This window comes from Symphalangus syndactylus, chromosome 23 (genome assembly GCF_028878055.3).
Source record: "Symphalangus syndactylus isolate Jambi chromosome 23, NHGRI_mSymSyn1-v2.1_pri, whole genome shotgun sequence".
Classification (NCBI taxonomy): domain Eukaryota; kingdom Metazoa; phylum Chordata; class Mammalia; order Primates; family Hylobatidae; genus Symphalangus; species Symphalangus syndactylus.
In genome coordinates, this window is record NC_072445.2 from 13,073,746 (window position 1) to 13,091,941 (window position 18,196).

The following is an 18,196-nucleotide window of genomic DNA, read 5'->3' on the forward strand; positions in this document are numbered from 1 at the left end:
TGATGTACTTTGTAAGACAATACTGGGTTTTTAAAAAGCCACAGTCCAAAGGCATGAACCATTAAAATTCATAATTGTATATAGAAAATAATATTATCTATGTTTCTCTGACTTGTTAATTTGAACAGCTTTCATTATCTAAATGGACAGAAAAATGTGCATAGAAGAGAGATTATAAGGCAAATATCAGCATTCGTGTGATATGCAAATAAATGTATATTTAAAATTCATGGATTTTGAAGAGAATTAGTTGGTTCATTTTAACGTGCTTTTTCTGGGCTTTCTTGAATATTCTATACCAGTAGGTGCATTGCATGGTAACCAGAAGGAGCATGGCTGGAGAATTTTGCCCTAAACTCCAAGTGAGAAGACATGGGGTTTAGTCCCGAGACACAGGGCCCGTGCAGGGCTGCTACCTTATCCACATGAAAAAGAAGAAAAGATAACTAAAATGTTATTTTCAAGAACACAATTCAGCAAGGGATAAATGGGAGCAAAAGTGTAAAAAATAATACACTATCCTAAATGAAGAAAAAAAGTTAAGGAACTATGGAGATTGTTTCCACTTAAAATGCCAAAAAAAAAAAAAATTCGTAGTTAAAGTAACTCAGTGACTTAATCCAGGGTATCTAGTAGAATCTCCAACGTTGTCTTTTTTTAAGGTTTTAGAAAAATAATCCTACTTTAGATATAAAAAGATGCCACATGACAACACTCTAGGTATAGTTGGGATATATAGCATACATCCAGAAATATGCACTAATATTGAATGAATGAAGACACCAAGGGTTTTCCAGGGCTGTGACAAACACGTTGGCTTGTGTGCCTTTTCAGTATTCGATAAAAAATTATCTACTCATTAAGAACACTAAAAGCCTTGTCCCCTCCCTCCTCCCTCCCTGTCTTAGGTGAGGCTCTCTGGAAAAAGCCTCTGAGATGGTGCTGTACGTGCAGGAGGTTTCCTGGAAACGGCTTTTAGGAACATCACTCACTGGCGAGTGAAGGAGGCAGGACAGGGCAGAGGGAGAGGTTGGGCTGCGATGCAATCACAGTGAAGGCCTCAGCCACCCCTGGAGCTATGCAGCAGGGATGTGCAGCATGGGGTAGGGGGCACGGGGGCTGAGACGGCCAGGCAGCTGTGAGCCAGCACTTCTGGCAGCTGGGGAGGACAGCCTGGGACCTGAAGGCGTCCGTGTCCTGCCTTTCTTCCTCCACGCTCTTCTCATCTTCTTTCCCCACCTCCTTTAATTTAAAAACAAATCACGAACATACTTTTCCTTGCTTCCTCTTTATGCTTTCCTCAGAGGATCTTAACAACTGAAATCAAGAGTGTTTTTGACACCTGCGTGCAGACTCCATATCCCTGAAATGTAGAGAGCTTTTCAGAATGTCTGAAATGGTGGGCAAGACACCAGAGGGACATATGGCTTCTGTCCTCTCTGAGAGGCAGGGAAAGAGGGGGTCCCTGGCTGAGGGAGTCCCTAGACTGAGCACAGTAACCGGATAGGTTTTGAAGAGACCTCCAAGCACAAAGACAACTGAAACCTGAAAGTCTCCTTTTACTTTGCTGTTTTTCTCAGAGTCATGAATTTCCTCGCAACTTTTGAGGGATAGAGCTGTATTTTGTCTTCGAAAAATTACTTTTGTGTCTTGAGCAGGTGCAAAAAAGCTAGTCAACTCTGTCGTTTCTATCTTCCAGCATCTGGCTTTGACTGCAGATAAGAACCGAGGTTTTGAACACTCAAGTCTTGATTTACATCCAACCTTCTAAGATGAACATAAATACTTTGGAGTAATGCTTAAGAAACGAAGCTGTTCTGTCTACCCTGAATCAATACCAATTCCTTACAGAAGCTGTTGGCTTATAGAAGATTACCCTAACCCATTCCATTCTCCCCAAAAACAAACTGGAGGGGAGGAGCTCGCAGTTGCTTCCAGCCCTCTGGGGCTTGCAAGATCACCCTTCTTGGGAATGTGGGATGTGACAGGGTGACAGTGTTACCGTTGTTTCTTTATAAGCTGCTTTGACTGAACAGGTGTCCTCAGGGAGTGTGGAAATTCCTCTTCACACATGTGCTGTGCCGGCAGCTCCCTGTTTCTCCTGACAGAGCCGCCTCTCCTCTCATTCTCACCCAGGACGTGACTGGTTCATTAAAGCACCTCCTCTATTTCCAGGCAAAATCCCCACCTCACCTGGTGCAGGGATTTGATGCTTGATTCCCCCGCATCTTCCCAGCTTCTTCAAGATGGGGGGCTATGAATGCGAGGGCTCTGTCCCCATCTCCTAGATGACAAATCCATCGGCGTTTCTGTCACTGGAACCTCAGCCTCCTCAGACATGTGAGCAGGGATGTCAACCTGTGTCTGGGGGATAAGGACACCTATCTGTCATTTGTGGTTTCTGTGTGGTCCTTCCTGATTATGCAAACACTTTCCTTTCCATTGTTCCTCTTCTATTGTCCCCCTAAAGGACATCCGGTGTCCCTTCATGATAAGAAACTGAATGAGACAAATAGAAAATGCTCTTCCCCCTCCTCCTCCCTCTCCCCCTCTCTCTCTGTCTCTCTCTGTCTCTGTGTGTCTCCTGTATGAGTGTGTGTGTCTGCCCCTCTCTCTCTCCCCAACCCCGCTCCCTCCAGAGCTGATAACCAGCTCTTTGGCTTCTAGCTAGACTACGTCAGAAGCTTTGTCTATTATGTGTCATCCCCTCTCTTGGGGAAAGCAGTCACTTTTAGTTTTTTTCCATGTTTATGGAATTTTTTAGAGTAGACTTGCCCTTTCTGCCTGGTCTGCTTTCTCTGGAAGCCCATACCAGTCCTCGGCCACCAGCAGCCCACTGTGGAGTTCCCTGGTGGGCCCTGGATCCTGCATTCCCCTCAGGGCCCTCCTCTACCCATGGAACACTTGGCTGTGGGACAGCTGGCCCAGAGGTTGAGCAAGTGACTTCTCATCAGGCCCTGTCCCGCCCCTCATGCCCACCTGTCCATTCTGCCCTAGGGCTCCTGGGAGGGCTGGGGCTGATGCCTGCAGGAGGGAGGAGGGAGGTTGTGCTCACCCTTCATTTGCTCACATCACTCACTCTGGGAGCCACGCCAGGTGAGAGCAGGGGGGCCCCACCAGCCCCAGAAGGCACCTCTCTCAGGGCCAATCTGTGATGTTTCTCCGTTCTCTTCCTCCTGTCCTGGAGGAGGGACGTGCTCACTGGGGGAAGCAGAGGGCACACGTGGGAAAGGGCCAGGGGGCCGCCATGCCTTTTTCTCATGACATCCTTCTAACAGCCCTGGAGAGGCAAGATGGCACCAGCTTTGCATACCATACCACATGTCCCCCTAAATGACGTGTGTGAGCATTGCCCTTCTTCTTGAGGAATAGTCTGGGTTTTTCTAACACTCAGAGTTGCCTTTGCTTCCAACATCTTTTTGGGAAACTCTGACTTGACTGACACATAATGGGCAGGCATCTGCCACACCCAGCCACGTGGAGCTCAGACCACTCCTCACTCCATTCTCATCAGGGCACTATTCTATGGTGTATATATCTCTGGTCAATTTATGTATTAATTTGCCACTTGGTGCATAATATTCAGCACTGAGATAAAAACGAATAAGCCATTCCTCTGAGGAATTGATTTTCCCTTCCACATCTGTTCATGAAGATATAAATCTAAAGTTTTGGTACTTTAAAAGCCTCCAAATGCAAATATAATCTAAAACTACTAGGCTTTGAAATTGGGCTTCTATGTCAAAAAATGTTTAGAGACCCGATCCCTGGAGCCTGACTGCTCATCTTCTGCCTCCAGGCCCTGAAGGCATTGATCACCTCTCGAGGTCCTTTCCCATTCATTGCAACAAGATGGAATGGTGCTGTGTGCCTCTTGTGCACCGTCAGCTCTGTACGCACCCTTAGGAGAGCTGCAAGAACTACCAAGGCATGGACCCTGCCCCCAGACAGGCAAGACAGCAGAGAACATAAACTACACATGAACAGCCATCATGTAAGGCAGAACGTGGTCATTGCCCTGAAGATGAAGTGACATGGGAATGCAGAGGATAGAGGCTTGACTTTCTTTTGAAGGATCAAGGAAGGTCTTTGGAGAAAGTAGAATTCAGGTGGAGCCATGAAGGATGGATGGGATTTGACCAAAGGAAATAAGGGAGCAGAGCACTCCAGGAGAGACAGCAGGAGCTGAGGCCAGAGCTGCACAAAGGCGGGCAGAGCTTAAACCAGGAGAAAGAGTTCGTTGTGGCTGCAGCACAGGACACACATCACCATGGAGGCGAACAAATGTTGTGGGCATCACCCTGATTTCCTTATATCTAGATGGCATTTTGCAATTTCCTATGTTCTTTTATGTGCACTATCACATTTGATTTTAACAACGATCATGTAAGTAGGCACTAGCAGGGCTTATCATACAGATGAGAAAACTAAGACTCAGAAAGTTAAGGTGCTCTGCCTTAGGGGACAAAGGAGAATAGCAGAAGACCAGGATGAGAACTCAGATTTTCCAGCACCCTGACCAGGGCCTTTCCCCTAAACCATGCAGTGACAGGGAGCCTGCGAGAGAGCCTACCCCACAGTTATTCCCATACCGTGTGTTTGTGGGGTTTTTTGTTGGCTTGCTTTCAGGTTTATTCACAGATTTTTCCTGTGTAAAGGCACCATGTGGTGGCCATTCCTGGATGCTATGGTGTGGGTCATTGTATTCACAATAGGGAGATTTGGGGAACAGTCTCTTTCCAGAAGTTAGCTCTGTAAATCTTGGATGTGGCATCAAAGGCACAGAGCTGGCAGCATTGTGTCACCATGCAGAGCACTGTGTGGGGTTTGCTGATCTTGTCCCTGGTAGTCACCCTACACCAGGATGATGGAGAGCATGGCAGGATGATGGTCCTGCAGACAGCAATGGGTAACTCCTTGGGCCACTCAACACCCAGACTGACATTATCATTGCAGTCCATTATGGTGACAATCACTTTGAACCTGATCCAACGGCCAGCCTCGGGCTGCTTTTGTACAAACATGAGCTTCAGAACCTTGTCCTTGAGGGGCACCCCCAGGAGGAAGTCAGTGACCTCAAACTCCTTGATGGGCAGAGAGAAGAGATAGACCTTCAGGGATTTGATCTTCATGTCCTTGACCTGGCAAGGTGACTTGGTGATGGAGCCCCACTCCTTGTCCTAGATTTGTGTCCTCAAGATCTGGAGTCTCAGTCTTGATGCTGACCATAGCCAGGACCCCAGCCACAGCTGAGCTGCCAGAGCCTCTCCATTCCAGGGCCCTAAGTTTCTCTGGCATCATCGGAAAACTGTTTGTGCATTTTTGTATCACAAAACTGCCAGGCTTGGAATTAATTCTGTGATCCCACTTCCCTTAGGAACCCCCCTGAGAGTGCCTGAAAGGTAGGGGATTAGACATCTGAGCTATTAGGTACTGGGTAGGCTCATCGGCTTTGTTTGCTATCCCGTTTGGCAAATGAGCCAGAAACCAGAGCATCACCGAGTGCATTGGAGGTGAGGGCTTTCAGAACGGAGAAGGAAGTGACTCGAGCTGGCTTTGCAACTGAGTCCTTGAAAAATGACACCTGCTGGGCAAAGCCATACATCCACTTGAGGCCAGGTCTAGAGGTCAGACCAGAACAACAGAGGGAAATTCCGAGCTTCCCTCAACCATAGGCCAGTTTTAAATTCGGACATGTTGCCACATCACAAGTCAGATGGGACTGAGGGAAATGACCCGAGACGAGAATGAAACCTTCGGGGCTGTGAGCCTGTGGAGGGGTAGGAGACACCTGCAGGCTCAGTCCTAGATGGCTGCACCTCCGGCTGGATCCCAGGTGTGACTCGTAAGGTCCAAGGTGGCTGGAGATGACCACTGAGCCCACACTCGGAGAACAAAGGCATGGTGGTGCTCGCTGTTAAGAGGAGTTGGCCCAGAAACATTCAGATTTTCCATTTTCTGTGTGTTTTCTTTTATTTAGGAGAGGAGAATGAGTGAGTTATCAAATTCCCTTTATGTGGAACCAGGGGAGCTAATTTTGTCTAACCTGAGTGTGGTGAGTGAAAGAGAGACCCAGAAGGCTCAGAGACAAGGGTCAGCCTGTTGCCTGGGATCCTGCCTGCCCTAGAGCTCCTCCTTCCTTACCTGGGGGGACTCTGAGGCAGCTGTACTCAGCACTGGTGCTAATCCTAGTTCCTGAAAGCCAGCAACAGCTTCCCCACTCCTGGCTCCAGGGCCATTCTTTTCAGAGAAAATTCGGGTGCCTGGCTGGCCTCTTTTCCTCCCCATGAAGGTCTGAGGGGCAATGAGGGGAACAGCTGGGACAGTTTCTGGGAAGGAGGCTGCTTGGGCCAGTCAACATGCTAGTCTGAGAAAACCTCTTATTTCTGACAAGGGTTAACGCTGGTTTCATTTCTCATTTTGGTCTCAGTAGGTTTCTCAGTCATGCTGGAGGTGCTGAAAGGTGACAGTGAGAAGGCCTCGTGTGACACTTCTTTTTCATTTGATTTCCAAAAGTGTGAAATTTGGTACTTTTCCTCTTTACCCACAAGAGCTTCAATTCTGTGAAGGGGCAGTGTGGGCTCTGTCATAACACCTCCTCCCAGCTCCCCACTTTTCCTCCAGAGAAAAAGGCAGACAAGTGGGGAAAGCTGGGGCCAGATGGACAAAAACAAATGAATCTACTCCCCTGGCCCAGAAGCCATGGCCGCACAGATCCAGAATCATTTTTCTGACCCTGTGATCCATTGAGTAAGGTGAAGGAAGTAGGAAAGGAGGAGATGGGCCCAGAGTGAGGAACCTCATTTACTTAATTGCCCTTACACAGAGGAAACCTTCAGCAGCCCCTCTGCCTGGACTAACTGGCCCTGCCCCTAGATAAGCTCAGGGACATATGCCACTGGGCTTGTCTGTATGGGCTGACTGCAATGACAAACAGCCCCAAATCTTGATGGCCTAACATACTACAATCTAACATGGGTTGGCAGGAGGCTCTGCTCCACACAGTCATTCATGGACCCAGGCCCCTTCTGTCTTGAGGTTCCATCATCCCTTGGGGCTTTGGCATTCTCCACTGACCATGTGTGTCCAACATGGTAGATGGAGGAAGAGAGAGTGTGAAAGGTCTTATGGGCCCAGCCTGGAGGTGGCCTGTGTCACTTTTCTCCACATTACCTTGGCCACCCTAAACATCAAGGGAACCTGGGAATGTGGTCTTGATGTCTTATAGGTTGAGTTGTCACTCACCAGCAAAAGATATCTTGAAATCCTAATTTCCAGTACCGCAGAATGTGATCTTATTTGGAAATACAGTCTTTACAGAATAATCGAGTTAAAATGAGATCATTAGGTGGGCCCTGATCTGGCTGACATTTTTATACAAAAGAGAAATGTGGGTGCAGAGGGAAGACCATGTGAAGACAGGCAGAAGGCCACCCACAAGTCCAGGGATGTCTGAGGCTACCAGAAGAAGCTGGGAGAGAGGCAGGCAGAGTCTCCCTCATGGTTCTCAGATGGAACCAACTTTGCCAACACTTTGATTCCAGACTTCCGGCCTCCAGAACGATGAGACAACAAATTTCTGTAAGCTACCCGGTTTGTGGAACTTTGTTATGGCTGCCCCAGGAAACTAAAATACACTATATGCTCGAATTTGAGGAGCATCCAGCCAGCTGTGCTGTGCAATCTCCTTGTCTGAAAAAAAGAGAACAGGTGGCTTTTAGCACAATAGCTACTATCTTCGCTGATAGGTACTTTCTGGTTCTATGACTCTTGCCAAACCTCTCCACCCACGACTCCCTTCCCTGCCCTGGGTTTTCTCTCACCTTCTCCCCACTTCTGACACTAATCCCTCCCAGGAGAGAGCAAGGGAGCCCAATCATTTCTGGCTAGAGTCCACATGTGGAGAAGAGAGAGGAAATTTGCCGTTCTCATCTCATTTTTTTTCTCTTCTTTGGTCCAGAGTTGTACAAACCCTTCCAGCACCTTCCTAAATGACCTTGAGCAAAACCCTTGACTCTTGTGAGACTCAGTTTCCCTCCCAGTAAAGTGGGTGTGATCCCACTGCTTTCTCAACAGAAAAACCAGTTATAAAGATGATGCTATAACACTTCAGGAAAACAGCGTGCTGCATCCGCCCATGAAAGCAGTAATCACTGTAGCTTAAGAGGTTGTAAATTCTCCACGGCTGACTGTTGGGAGCTGGACAGGACCCAGCACCTGGTAACCTTGGCTGGCTTGGTAAATGGGGGGCAGCGATGGTGCACCACAGAGGAAGGGACCCTTTGCCCTGGCAGACCTCCTCCCCATAGACTTGAGGGGATCTGACTATAGCCACCTGAGCCAGGAAGTGATGTTCTGCACCAGAGCCCCTGGGCATTAGCAGCTGTACTTGCTGCCTGGATGAGACCTGGCACAGCTGGTGCACCCGCAGCGGGGAAGATAGAGGGCTGTGGGGAATAACAGTGGTGTTAACATTGCCATTTACTAGGACTTATTTGTGCCAGCTTCTGGGCAAGTGCTGCTTCTGATAGTCAAACTATCCTGCAAGGTGATAAATGTGGGATGTGGAGTTAGTGTGTGGGTCTGTGGGGGTTTGCATCCAGGCTCTCCTGGGCTGTCTCAAGCCACCCCAGGCTAGTTACCTAAGTGCACTGGGGATCAGCATCCTCATTGGTAAAATTGGGGTAAAAAATGGGCCGGGCGTGGTGGCTCACACCTGTAATTCCAGCACTTTGGGAGGCCATGGCGGGCGGATCATGAGGTCAGGAGTTCAAGACCAGCCCAGCCAACATGATGAAACCCCATCTCTACTAAAAATACAAAAATTAGCTGGGCGTGGTGGTGGGAGCCTGTAATCCCAGCTACTCGGGAGGCTGAGGCAGGAGAATCACTTGAACTTGGGAGGCGGAAGTTGCAGTGAGCCAAGATCATGCCATTGTACTTTAGCCTGGGTGACAAGAGCAAGACTCCATCTAAAAAAAAAAATCCCACTCTACAACTCAGGATTGCTCCCAGGGCAGGGTCTGAGAAGAGAAGCAGGAGGTGAAGGAGTAGAGCCCTTACCTAAAGAGGCATCCTCTCGTGATACCTCCCTTTGCCCCCAGGACTTGCTGGCAGCCAGGTTCTCCTGGCAGAAGGTGGATTCCTGGCCCACTGCTGAGGTCTCTGCCTTCTCTCAGCAGCAGACCTTCAGACTGTCTGGCAAGGGCCAGCCTGAGGGCGATGGTGAGCATTAGATGAAATAACACATATACAGCTCCTAAAACAATGCCTGGCTCAAGGCAAATGCTCAGTAAATATTGGTTCTTATTATTGGAACCATTTTATACCAAGGCTTAGTGCTATTAAGGATACAGAGTAAGTGACTGAGATGGCTTTGACTGTTAGACTCTAAAAATCTGTTTAGGTATGTGTATGCATGCGTGTTTATATCAGGCTGAAAAAAGTGCTGGCTCTTTCCTTATCTCATCACTCAGAAGATGAATGTTGTCTTGAACTTTGGGAAGTAAATGAGTTTCTTAGGGACATGGAGCTTGGAAAGAAACCTGAACTATGTGTGCAAGAGATACCTGTCCTGGCCGGGCTCAGTGACTCATGCCTGTAATCCCAGTACTTTGGGAGGCTGAGGTGGGTGGATCACTTGAGGCGAGGAGTTTGAGATCAGCCTGGCCAACATGGTGAAACCCTGTCTCTACTAAAAATACAAACATTAGCTGGGCATGGTGGCATAAGCTTGTAATCCTAGCTGCTTGGGAAGCTGAGGCATGAGAATCGCTTGAACCTGGGAGGCGGAGGTTGCAAGGAGCTGAAATTGTGCCACTGCACTCCAGACTGGGTGACAGAGTGAGACTCTGTCTCAAAAAAAAAAACAAAAACAAAAAAAACAAACAAAAAAAAAGAAGAGACATCTGTCTTTTCTAGCAATTCCCTTTCCTTCCCTCTCCTCCTCTCCACTCTACCTCCCTCTCTCTCTTTTCCTGCCTCTTCTCTCCCTCCTGCCTCTCTCAAGCGAAAGATCTGTCCTGGGCCGGGTGCGGTGGCTCACGCCTGTAATCCCAGCACTTTGGGAGGCCGAGGTGGGAGGATCACGAGGTCAGGAGTTCGAGACCAGCCAGGCCAACATTGCGAAATCCCATCTCTACTAAAGATACAAAAATTAGCTGGGCATGGTGGTGGGTGCCTGTAATCCCAGCTACTGGGGAGGCTGAGGCAGGAGAATCACTTGAACCTGGGAGGCGAGATTGCAGTGTCGCCACTGCACTCCAGCCCCGGCGACAATACGAGACTCTGTCTCAAAAAAAAAAAAAAAAAAAAAATAGATCTGTCCTGCCCACTGACCTGGTCTTCCTGCTAGGGACAAGGTTTTCCTGTCGAAGACAAAAGAGGGTCGGGTGGCCTGCTCTCAGGTCTGCCTCCTTGGCGAATGGGCCTTGCAGCACCTTTTCCTCAGGAGCACACATCAGTTGCTCCCATTCCTATTTCTGAAGACAATCTCAATACCACATTTTCTTAGTGGAAGCTGAGGGCACCCCACGCTAGGGTCACTGGAGAAGCCTTGGGCCTAAGGGTAAGGAGCAGGACCCAGAGCTCTGGGCTGTAGAGGGAGGTGCTACTGGACAGGCTGGCTGAGCTGCAGCCTGCATCCTCTGTGCTGCCACAAATTCAGCTGCCTATTGGGAGCTTCGGCATCAGCTCTCGGGGCAGGTGGACCTGGGATGAATGCCCTGTTTGCTCTTATGGGCAACTCACTTTTCATCCCTGAGCCTCGGTCTCCTCATCCATAAAATGGGCACAATAACACTTGTGCATAATACTGGATGAGATCAGGGTACACCAAGCATTCAGCAGCTCCTGGCTCAATAAGTAGTAGCTATTGTCTTTGTTTTCAAGGGTTGTTGTTTGTTTGTTTGTTTGAGATGGAGTCTTGCTCTGTCACCCAGGCTGGAGAGCAGTGGCATGATCTCTGCTCCGTGCAACCTCCGTTTCCTGGGTTCAAGCGATTCTTCTGTCTCAGCCTCCCGAGTAGCTGGGATTACAGGTGTTAACAGTTTAGCAAACAGTATGCCATCCATTCAAATCTCTGCTCTTAGGGAGCTCATCCTTTCCTCTGCTCTAAGGAGCCTGAGTGACAGGCCCTGGTAACAGCAAGGGGAAAGAAGGAAACTGTATTCCCGAGTCCATACTCTGTCCTAGCATCAGAGCAAACTCAGAGGTTTTTGGACCCCCAGATGTGAAGAGGAGGGACAGGCCCTAAGCTTCCTAAATACCCTCATATGCCCACTGTCTTCAGCTGGGCTCTCCCAGAAGCAGATCCTGAGATAAGGATTTAAGGGCAAATCATTTATTTATTTTTCATTTATTTTATTTTTTGAGACGGAGTTTCACTCTTGTTGCCCAGGCTGGAGTGCAATGGTGTGATCTTGGTTCACCGCAACCTCCACCTCCCAGGTTCAAGCGATTCTCCTGCCTCAGCCTCCCAAGTAGCTGGGATTACAGGCATGGACCACCACGCCTGGCTAATTTTGTATTTTTAGTAGAGATGGGTTTCTCCATGTTGGTCAGCCTGGTCTCAAACTCCCAACTTCAGGTGATCCGCCCACCTTGGCCTCCAGACGGTGAGCCACCACGCCCAGCCAAATTGTTTATGTGAGGTGTGACCCCAGAAGCACTGGCACCCTACTATGGGAAAGTGGGACAAGTGAGGAAATGAAGCCAACACAGGATGCGTTACTGAGCAGGTAACTGCTGTGGGAAGCTGGGCTCCATCGCACAGGGAACCTCTGGGAGACTTTGGTACACACCTGTGGATGGGGTATTTATCCATCCACTCCTGTCCATCCATGGTTGACAGCTGCTCTTAGGGGTACCTACCCTGCACTGGCTGAATGCAAAAATGTTCTCCAAGTCAGAGAAAGCCCCCTGGCAGAGAAAACATGGCCTTATAAGTGCTGGGGGCATTTGCTTACCATAATAGTGCTTACACAATTATAAATGAGTCCAATAATTATTTAATGTTTCCCTCTTGTATTAGAATATAATCTCTCTGAAGATAGGGACGGCATCACCAGTTGTATCCCCAGGACCTAGAATGGTGTCTGGCGCATGGCAGGTTTTCAATAGATACTTGCTGAATCAATGTAACCTGGAGGTTGACAAATTCATGATAAAGACCCCAGTTCTGTCTGAATGGCTTCTCTATCTCTTCCTTTCTCCTCTCTCCATCCCAAACCTGATATAGCAGTGCCTAAAACTCACTTCCAGTATCTCTTTTAAAATTCGCCTTCTTCTAGAGTATAAAAGCCCAGTATTTAACCTTGCCTGTGGTTGCCTGGAATAAAGGGTGCTTTTCTCACCCTCCTTTGCAGCTAGGAGTGCCTATGTGACTAAGTTCTGAGCAAGGGGTGTGGAATTGATGGCTGCCACTTTCAAGATGTGTCTTTATGGGTGGAGGTGCACTCATCTCCTTCCCATTCCTCCTTCCTGCTGGTTGGAAATTGGATATCATGGCTGGAGCAGCCACCTTGGATCATTAGGTGGAAATCTTGGACCAGAGGATGGTGGAAGCTAGAAGACCCAGGCACCCTGATGATCAGGGAGCAGCCACTCCAACCTTGGGCTGAACCTCTGGCCTTGCTTTACATGAGAGAGCCCTTGATTATGCCATTGTTATTTGGGGTGGGATTTTCTGTCACTCCCAGGTGAACAACCTAATCCTAAGTGATACCTAGAAGGTCCCTGCTAGACCCACCTCTTGGGAGGGGAGGGAATAAATGAGTCTCAGGTGGTGGAACCAGAGCTTGCTAGAGAGGAGGGTCTCTCCTGCTGAATGGAAGCCAGGGACCCCTCCCACTGGCTGTCTCCTTCCCTGGGCTCAGACAGGTCCAGCCTTCCTCAGGACTTTGAGAAGTTCAGTTCTCTCCTCAGGAGTAGCTACTCTCACTTCCTGTCCCTTTAGTCGATATGCCCCACGGCAGGTCCGAGGCTGGGCTCTGCCACAACTCACCTTTCCTAAGAGTGGCATCAAGGTTCTTTGGTGGGGGATCCTCTTTTCCCATCCCCACTTCTCAAGAGCATTAGGGAAGATACAGTCAGCGCCCTCTTAGCGTTCTCTTTCCACTTGTTGGGTGTAAGAAGGGAACCTGAGGGCCCTGCAGTGTTTAGGGGTGGGAGTGGAAACAGAGACAGGAAAAATTCAGAGTCCCCAAGAAGCGAAGCAGGGAGAGAGATAAAGAAGGCAGGAACAACCATGGACACACGTTATCACACATACACAGGTTACAAGAGCAGGAGGCTGGAGCTGCAAGAGGTGGCAGGGAAGCTTCCAGAAAGGCAGACCCCAGCCTCATCCCTCCCTGCCCTGCAATGCTGAAGTTTCCAGGTAGAGGGGAACCTCTAGACCCTTCCGACTGTCAGGGTTCTGTGGATCCATTTGTCGCAGTCTCCCCACCCCCAACCTTGACTATCCCGGGCCTGCCTTCAGGACAGAGTTTGGGAATGAGAAGAGGACCTGGGAAGGGGTAATCCTGGGGAAAAAAAGTTCTTATTAGTCACCCCTGGCTCTGGGGATAGTTTCCAGGAGTGGCCTGCCAAGCCGTGTGACCTTAGACAAGTCCCGTCCACTCATCAGGCCTCAGTTTCCCTTGAGGGACCCTGAATAGGCGGGGGTTGCTGTGGCTTTCCTCAGCTGGGAGACCCGGGAGGAGGTCCGGGGTGCCAGGGTGGAAGGAGGGCCTGGCTTGTCGCTGAAAGCCGGCCAGGCGCACTGTCGGCGCTCAGAGCTGGTGGCCGCCTCCTGCGCTTCCTGATCCCCAGCCGCGCTCGCTCGGAGCACAGTGCCCACTATCTCCCGGCCCGGGACCCGCAGAGGGGTGCGGCGGGGCGGGCCCAGGGATCTCTGGCCTCCCGGGCGGAAGAACCGGGACCCTGCCAGGCCCCTCCCGCGGGCAGGGCGGCCCCTCGCCGGCTCCTCCCCCGCCGCCCGCCACCCGCCCGGGATCAGTCGCCGCACGCGGTTCCGCAGGTGGCAGCGATGGCCCAGTCCTGAACTCCCCGCCATGGCCCGCGCCCCCGGCCCGCTGCTCCTCGCGCTCCTGCTGCTCGGGATGCTGGGCAGGGCCGGCCCCCGCCCCCAGGTGAGACCCAGGGACCCCGACGACACCGGGGGAGGGAGGTGGCGCTGCGGGCTTCAGGCGCAGTGTCCTGTTGGAGGGCCCCGGGACTTGAACGAAACTCCGAGACCGCTGGTGGGGGCATCCGAAAGCCTCGGGGGGAGTAGGGACTGGAGAGTTGGCGCCCCTGGGCTGGAAGACCCAGGTGAGGGCTTGGACTACAGAGGATTCCCTCCAACCCCAGCGAGGCGCCCTCTTCCTCGCCGCCCGGGTCCCTCTGCCCGGGCACCCGCTGCCCCGCGGCCGCCCTGCGCTGACTTCTGCCCCGCTTCTCCTTTCTCCCCACCACTTTCCCAACTCCTTCTAAACCGTGTCAGCGGCCCTGGCACAGCCCGGCATCCTCCCGGACTCTCTCTGCCCCACAGTCTGACCCAGACCCCTCTCCCGCAGTGCCTCCCCAGACAATCCACCTGCTCAAAGACCCTGAGAAGGCCCTGGGAGGAGCTGAGAGGGCCAGCGTGCGGAGACCCGGCTCCTCTCCCTTTCTCATCAGCCCCCAGCACAGCCTTTGATTCATGGCTCCTGGGGCCCTGCGGTGGCAGCTTGTCCTTCCCAGTGACCTCCCAGATGTAACCTACCGCCCATCCCCTACCAGCCTCTGTAGCAGACAGGCAGAAGGCTCAGTGCCCCCTCTGGAAGCAGCCAGGCGCCCCCACTCACCCACTCTGCGGACCTCTCATTCTCATCCTGCACTGACAACAGGCACCAAGAGAACGCATACTGGGGCATGCAAGAACACCTGGGCTCCTTGGTGCCACCAGAGAGCAGGCCACAGGTGGATCCCCGCAGCCCCTCTCTCCTGCCCTTGCTGCTTTTCCTGCTCTGGGCTCCTGGGCTGGGGACAGTGGTCAGCTGCTTTTGAAAAGGGGAGCTGTCCAAAGATGCTGGGACTTGCTTGAGCAGAGAGGGGACATAGACTTGGGTGGCCTGTTCTGGGTCAGGAAACAGGTTCTTCCCATCACCTCCCACTGCTACCCCCAGACCTAAAGAACTGAGATCTGTGGGGAGTGGACCTGAACGAAACTTGAAGTTTGTCCCAGAACCATTGCCTTGGTGAGGGCAGACTCCACCCCGGCTGAAACCCCAGATGTGGACAGACGTGCCTCTCAGCTAAGGTGCCAGCACATTTTTCAGCCCCTAGATTATTTTCCAGACGCATCCTCTCCCTGCCCCTGTTCCCCAGCCCAGCTGCTGCCCTAAACCCCAGGAGACACCCTCCCCCTTCCAAAGCACCTTCCCCACAGCGCCCCCAGCCAGGCCTTGGTTTTCCTGGTGTGGTTGGGATCTTTCAGGGGCCACGGCTGCAGACCCAAGACGTGGTTCTTGCATGTGGTTCCTGCCCATTGTTCCCTCCTCTTACGGACTGGGTTGGGGTAGGGGTGGAGGCTCTGCTTTCTGGTCCCATCCTCCTCCAGACCAGGTTTACAGATCTGGTTTGAATGAAGGGAAGAAAGCAAAGGGAAGAGGAAAGTTTCTGTGAGCTGTCTTCCCAGACGCCTTATTCCCAGAAGGGTCAGGCTCCTGAACCCGCACTTTCCTCTGATCCGATTTTACTCCTTAGCTCCAGGCCTAAGGCAAAAGCTGGGCATCCTGGGGGCATAACAGGATTGGGGTGGTAGAGAAGGATAGGAGGGGACAGGTCCTAGCAGGGAGGGGAGCTTTGAGGGGGTGCTCTTGTCATGGGAAACTGAGCTGCCACGGAGATCTGAGTCACAGGAGGTGTTAAGGATAGACTGCAACAATTATGACACAACATCATGCATGCTTGTAAGATTAAAAAATAGTGTATTTTGCATTTCATTTTCTGTCTATGAAGTCAAAAGGGTTAGAGTTACTCCCCTCATGTTGCTGATGGGGGGATGAAAGCTCAGAAAAAGAGGGTCCCCTGTATAAAGCAGCCCAGCAGTTCAGGAGCAGGGAAGAGAAAGGGGTGAAGGGCTGGGCTCTTGACCTAACACCTCCTACTCAGACGGGACTGAAGGGAGACCTCTGAGAGTGAGCTGCTCACTGTCAGGTCTGGTGAGGCTGGAAACAGCATCCCTGCAGGTAGGGGGATGGCTGAGTTGACTTCTGAAAAAGGTGCCCTAGGCCACTCTTTCACTGTTGCTGGGAAGGCTCACTCCCTACCCTGGTCCTTACCTCTCCAATACCCTGGTGAGGGAGCGGGCCTACTGAGGAGACAGGCAAGACTTTGACACTCACAGTTAAAATCAGACACAACTGGATTCAAATATAGAGGCTGCTATTAGCTGGTGATCTTGAGTTGGACACTTGATTATCCCCAATACGTGTCCTTATCTGTAAATAAGGATCATAAGATCTATCACATAGGGTTATGGAGGGGATTGAGACACTGGCCCCTGAAATGGCAGCTTTAGTCACTTTAGTCAAATGGGGGAACTGACCCATTTGTCCTTGGGGATCCGGAAGGGTTTTCCAGGGCTGCAGGATAGTACGAGAGAGGGGCTGTTGGAGACCCTGGGCCTCTGTACTCTAGTGAATGGCAGATGGAGTCCAGGGCTGAGCCTTGATCAGTGTGGACGTTGTTCTAAGCTGGGTTTCCTCCTGGACAGGACCCAGGCTGGGGGCTGGGGCAAGAGCAACCAAGAAACCACATCCTGCCCTCGAATGCCTTGCGCCAAGGCAAAACAGGCTTCCTCAGCTGCAGCCTGCCCCTAGGAAAATTCCTATGTGTGTGTGTGTGTGGTGGTGGTGGTGGTTGGAGGTGGGGACAGAGATACAGACAGGTAGACTGAGACAGACCAGGGGGAGAAGGGAGTGGGCTATATGAGCCCCCAGTTCCCAGGTATATGTGAGTGACCCTGTGTGTAACAGTCTGTGTGGGAATGAGTCCCTGTGTGTGCAACATCTCAGCATGCAACTGTGCATCTGACAGTGTCTATGTGTTTGTGACCCTGCATGTGATACTGTGTCTGTGGGAGGGTCTCTGTGTGTGTGTGTGTGTGTGTGTGTCTGTGGCATCTTGGTGTGTGAATGGGTGTCAACTAGTGTGTGTCTATATGTGCAGGAGAGATAGTGTGCATGTGAGAGTGTCTGTGTGTTCCTCTGTGTGTGTGTGTGTGTGTGTGTGTGTGTTGGGGACAGTGTCTCAGCATATGACTGTGTACCTGGCAGTATGTGAGTGATTGTGTGTGGTGGGAGAGAGTCTGTGTCAGTGTCTCAGTATTGGGAATGTGCTTGGGGGCGTGTGTGATGATGCGTGTGACAGTGTGTCCACGTGGGGGTTTTTGTGACTGTAAGAACATGTGTGTAGTATTCCTTTTCCTGTCCTTTCGTTCAGATATCTAAAGCCCTTAGGGAAAAAAATAGATTGTAAGCTCTGAACTTTTGAAAAAGAAAGAAAGAAAGGAAGGAAGGAAGGAAGAAAGAAAGAAAAAAAGTAAGAAAGAAGAAAGAAAGAAAGAAAGAAAGAAAGAAAGAAAGAAAGAAAGAAAGAAAGAAAGAAAGAAAGAAGGAAAGAAAGAAAAGAAAGAAAGAAAGACAAGGGGCTGTCAAAGAGACAGGGGTCTGTTGATGGAAGGGGTGATTTGACTTCTGGGAGGTGACACAGAGGAAGGAGGTTGGGGTCCTGGGAGGAGATACCAGGGAACCTGAGGGGCTGGACTTAGTTGGGGGCCTCCAGAAATTTGAGCTGGAATCCCTCCTTCCTCCTTCTGAGAGGCCCTCCTGCATGTCTCCCACCTCTGTGCCACCCCCTTCCCATCACCAGAATGGTCCCCAGAGAAGGAAAGAATCTGATACACTTATTCGCACTGCGAAATAGAGGTGCCTTTCAGGTTGGCAGCCAGTGTTTGGAGAGGGAGCCCCTTCCTGGGGTGTTGGAAGGCCCGCCACCCCGGGGGCTTCCACTCCACCTGCTTCCTTCTCTGCTGTCCTTCCTTCCAAAGCTGCCTGCTTGTACAGGGCTTGAGAAGTCACAAAGATTTTCACCTGCTTTTTCTTGTTGGATCTGTGCAGTGTGAGAAGAATGATATGCCCATTTTATGGACGGCAGAACTGGCAACTGA

At 50.9% G+C, this 18,196-nt stretch overlaps 2 protein-coding genes across 6 annotated transcripts in view; both read left to right on the top strand.

The window, feature by feature from the left end:
• DNAH8 (dynein axonemal heavy chain 8) overlaps positions 1–18,196 on the top strand; it is a 343,702-nt gene that overhangs the window by 322,700 nt on the left and 2,806 nt on the right. The window contains exons 95-96 of one of the 2 annotated variants that reach the window (XM_063632276.1): positions 13,275–13,378; positions 14,021–14,053. The exons of the other annotated variant lie outside the window; for it this stretch is intronic. The gene's annotated coding sequence lies outside the window, so the exon portion shown is untranslated. Of the gene's footprint in view, positions 1–13,274; positions 13,379–14,020; positions 14,054–18,196 lie in introns of those variants that run through there. 2 annotated transcript variants of the gene reach the window in all.
• GLP1R (glucagon like peptide 1 receptor) overlaps positions 13,957–18,196 on the top strand; it is a 39,240-nt gene continuing 35,000 nt past the window's right edge. For 3 of the 4 annotated variants that reach the window (XR_010119057.1, XM_063632308.1, XM_063632309.1), the window contains exon 1: positions 13,957–14,132. Coding sequence is in view for 3 of the 4 variants with exons in the window: in XM_063632308.1 (XP_063488378.1) it covers positions 14,055–14,132 (78 nt within the window). In the remaining variant the exon portion in view is untranslated. The remainder of the gene's footprint in view (positions 14,133–18,196) is intronic. The other variant, XM_063632307.1, reaches the window with a different exon arrangement.